General features: G+C 34.0%; 1 protein-coding gene across 1 annotated transcript in view; it reads right to left on the bottom strand.

The window, feature by feature from the left end:
• Nucleotides 1-1,783, bottom strand: part of cfap58 (cilia and flagella associated protein 58) — a 151,844-nt gene extending 150,061 nt beyond the window's left edge. Inside the window, exons 1-2 of the mRNA XM_084402206.1 lie at nucleotides 1,661-1,783; nucleotides 88-348 (exon numbers count right to left, since the gene is read on the bottom strand). Of these exons, the coding sequence (XP_084258332.1) occupies nucleotides 88-348; nucleotides 1,661-1,669 (270 nt within the window). The 5' untranslated portion in view covers nucleotides 1,670-1,783. The remainder of the gene's footprint in view (nucleotides 1-87; nucleotides 349-1,660) is intronic.
• Nucleotides 1,784-3,391: the final 1,608 nt, after the last annotated feature.

Here is a 3,391-nt window from a genome sequence, read left to right as displayed (position 1 = left end):
AATCATTCAGAGGTCATCTTGTTAAAGTCTGAAGACACAATAAACACAACATCCATTTTAGAGTGCCGTAATTTCCGGCTAATGTACCATTTTAAGGGTGCTGATTGTGGTTTGATCTTCATCAGATAGTTTCTTGGCTGTGGATAGTTTGACAGAGTTGGACACGATCTCTGCGTTCAGCTCCCTGCATTTGGACATCAGTCTCTTTTCGTTCTTGTAGGACTTCTGCAGAGCTTTGGCGACCTTCTCATATTCCACACGAAACCTCACAAATTTTTCATCTCCTGATAACTCATTTAAAACCTCCTGGGTGTCTATGGCCATGGTTTCGAACGTGCTGTCCTCGGTCTGAAAATGTATTCAAAAGCGTAAGTGAGACATCATTAGATGCTGTCTGATAGCTTATGCTGACAGTGCACTGTAAATAAGTTGAAGTGAGTCTGAGCCTTACAGATTTGTAACAGTTTGCAAGTCTACTCTAGCACTGCTGATGTTGTACTGAAATGATCAAACATAAAGAACAAAGAGCTGGCAACAGGTGCTGGTTTTAAAACAGATGTTGGAGTGTTCACAGGCTTCATGGAGAAACCATCACACACACACACACACACACACAAAGACTGGAGCTTTGTCTAATCCATCTAAATATACATACATTTTGGTAAATAATGAGATCTCTCAGCACTTAATTGGTGAAAAAGAGAAGAACTGTTACTGGAACTGTTAACTGACAAAGACTCGTAATTAGTGGTTCATTTGTAATTCACACTGTAAAGAAATTAAATAGTTTTACACTTATGTTATTAAAAGGATAAAGAGTTAAAGTGGGACATTTTCTGATCATTTGCCATTTGTGTTCTTTTAAATAGCATTTGAAATCTTATAGGAATAGCCTAGTTCTCCCAAAAACAGAAATTACGTCATCATTTACTCTCCCTCAAGATGTTCCAAACCTGTATGAGTTTCTTTCTTCTGCGGAACACAAAAGAAGATCATTTGAAGAAAGTCGGTAGTTTGACTGTAGCCATTGACTTCCATAGTATTTTTTTTCCTACTATGGAAGTCAATGGCTACCGTCAACAGTCCGGTTACCAACATTCTACAAAATATCTTCTTTTGTGTTCAACACACGAATGAAATTTATACAGGTTTGCAACAATATAAGGGTGAGTAAATGATGACCAAATTTTGGAGAACTGTCCCTTTAAGTGTCACACTTTATCTGTGTTCACTAAGCATAAACCAAATCGTCATTGCTAATAAATGTTTAAACGATGTTGACATTGTTACTTAAAAACTTCTTATCAACCTGGAAAAGGTGCATAAAAAAGAAGTTTCATAAAATTGACAAAGTAAACGTTTTTGTATTTATTTATCTTGTATTAAATAATAATATATTATTTAGCGTAAATTGCAGTTATTTTATCTAGCAAAGACTGTGGCCTAATGTTGACTCCTCACTTCATTGTAACAACTCGAAACACGGACATTCTTCAGGATATATATCAGTAAGTTAGGCTAATGCATTAAATATGAACGATATTTCACTGGGCCCACAAATAACGTTAGAATTCAGTGTTTGAGATGCTAATAATAACTAAGATCTAGTAGTATTTGCTATTTCATTCCACAGTAAGGCAAAAGTTTCAGTTTAACATACCTCCTCCATTGCGGTCGGTTGTCAGTCCTCTCTAAAACCCTCAAAATGTTGTCGTTTTGTGTTTAATAACTGTAACACACATACAGTGGGTGTTTTGCTTCAACAACACGCACGAGCACGACACTGTTTTTTGGTCACCGGGGATACGCGTCCTTGTTGCCTGACAACCGCGACCCACTGATCACTTCGCGGTTCAACTATTTGTCTCACGAAGGGGACACGGGACACATCGCTCTCAACGCTGCAAAATATTTTACAGCGATAAGACACCTGAAATGAACAATAATGATTAAATCTTGTAATGTTCATCAAAGTTTTTTAGTGGATGAATCCGGCTTTGTTTATGTGTTGTTCTTTACACTAGGTGGCAGCTTTACACAGTGCTAAAGTCTAATAATAAGGAGCAGTGAAAATGAAGTGTTTTTAAACTGTCAGAATCATCCATTTCGTTAAAATAAATGTATATAGCATAATGGTGAGTTCAGAAATTGGGACAAATTAGTTATATGACCAATTGCCCTGTATAAATGAAGATGGCAATTGTCATTAATAATAGACACACAGTGTCATTATAAAAAAATAAATAATTCATCTGACTTCATAGAAGTAGTGGATCATCAAACTTCAGCATGATATAAACAGAATAGAAATCACCTACTTAAAACTTTTATAGTGGTTTTTAAAAGATGGTTGACGGGGTATATTACATCTGGTAAAGATGATGAAAAAAAAATGTTCCGATAGATTATGGTTATTAACCATCAACATTTTTATGAGCTAACATTAACCATGTCATTTAACAGTTAAAGCATCAACATTTACTGATTACTAGACATGAGGATCCATATATGGTGTGTTAACTTATTTGAGTTGCTTTTACATGTTTTCTAGCTGCACTTTTCTAGACCACCATAGACCAGTAAAAAACCATCTACACTGTAAAAAAAAAAAAAATATATATATATATATATATATATATAGGCTATATTTTCATGATTTTTTATCACAACATTTTTTCTTGTCAAATCAACTTAGATAATTAATGTGGTTCAGATAACATACTATTTTCAGTTTCTGTTAATTAAACCAATCTCCTTCATTGTAATAACTACATTTTTATTTTTGTATTTTTATGTAACCAGGTTACTTACTTTTTAAGTTAAACCAACAATAATGTTGTTGGTTTACAGTGTACTCAAATGCATTCCAAAACCAGCTTAAAAACCTTAAGGTGACATGATTTTTATTTTATTTTTTAAAGGATCATAGACCTATGTCTATACCTAAGTTTAAATTGAAGTAAAAATGTTTTATATTTTTTTATATTCTGTATTTATGTATGTTTTATATATTAAATGCTGTTTTGGTATATTTACATTTAGGAGGGTTTACAAAAAAGGGTTGAGATTATAAAAGTTTATCAGTGCTGCATCACAAACAAAAACTATCCGACTTCACCCTATAGGCTATAACAGTGACATCTATTCAGGGCCAGATCCTATCAATCCTACCTGAAACAAATCCTTTGAGTCATCACAAATCTGCACATGTACTCAGATAAAAGAACATGCCGATTACATAAGATGGCAAAGTTATGTTAATTGTTTTATAATTGCTCTTCACTGTCCATAGCCCTTCTGAATTACATCAGATGACACAATGAAAGGTGTGGAAGTTCCTAGAGATCAGTTGAATCACTTGTGTCCAGTCCAAATGTATTTTCTGGAATAG

Source organism: Rutilus rutilus (genome assembly GCF_951802725.1).
Source record: "Rutilus rutilus genome assembly, chromosome: 2".
NCBI classification, from domain to species: Eukaryota; Metazoa; Chordata; class Actinopteri; order Cypriniformes; family Leuciscidae; genus Rutilus; species Rutilus rutilus.
Note: the sequence above shows the minus strand (reverse complement) of the source record. Positions and strands in the feature narration are given on the sequence as shown.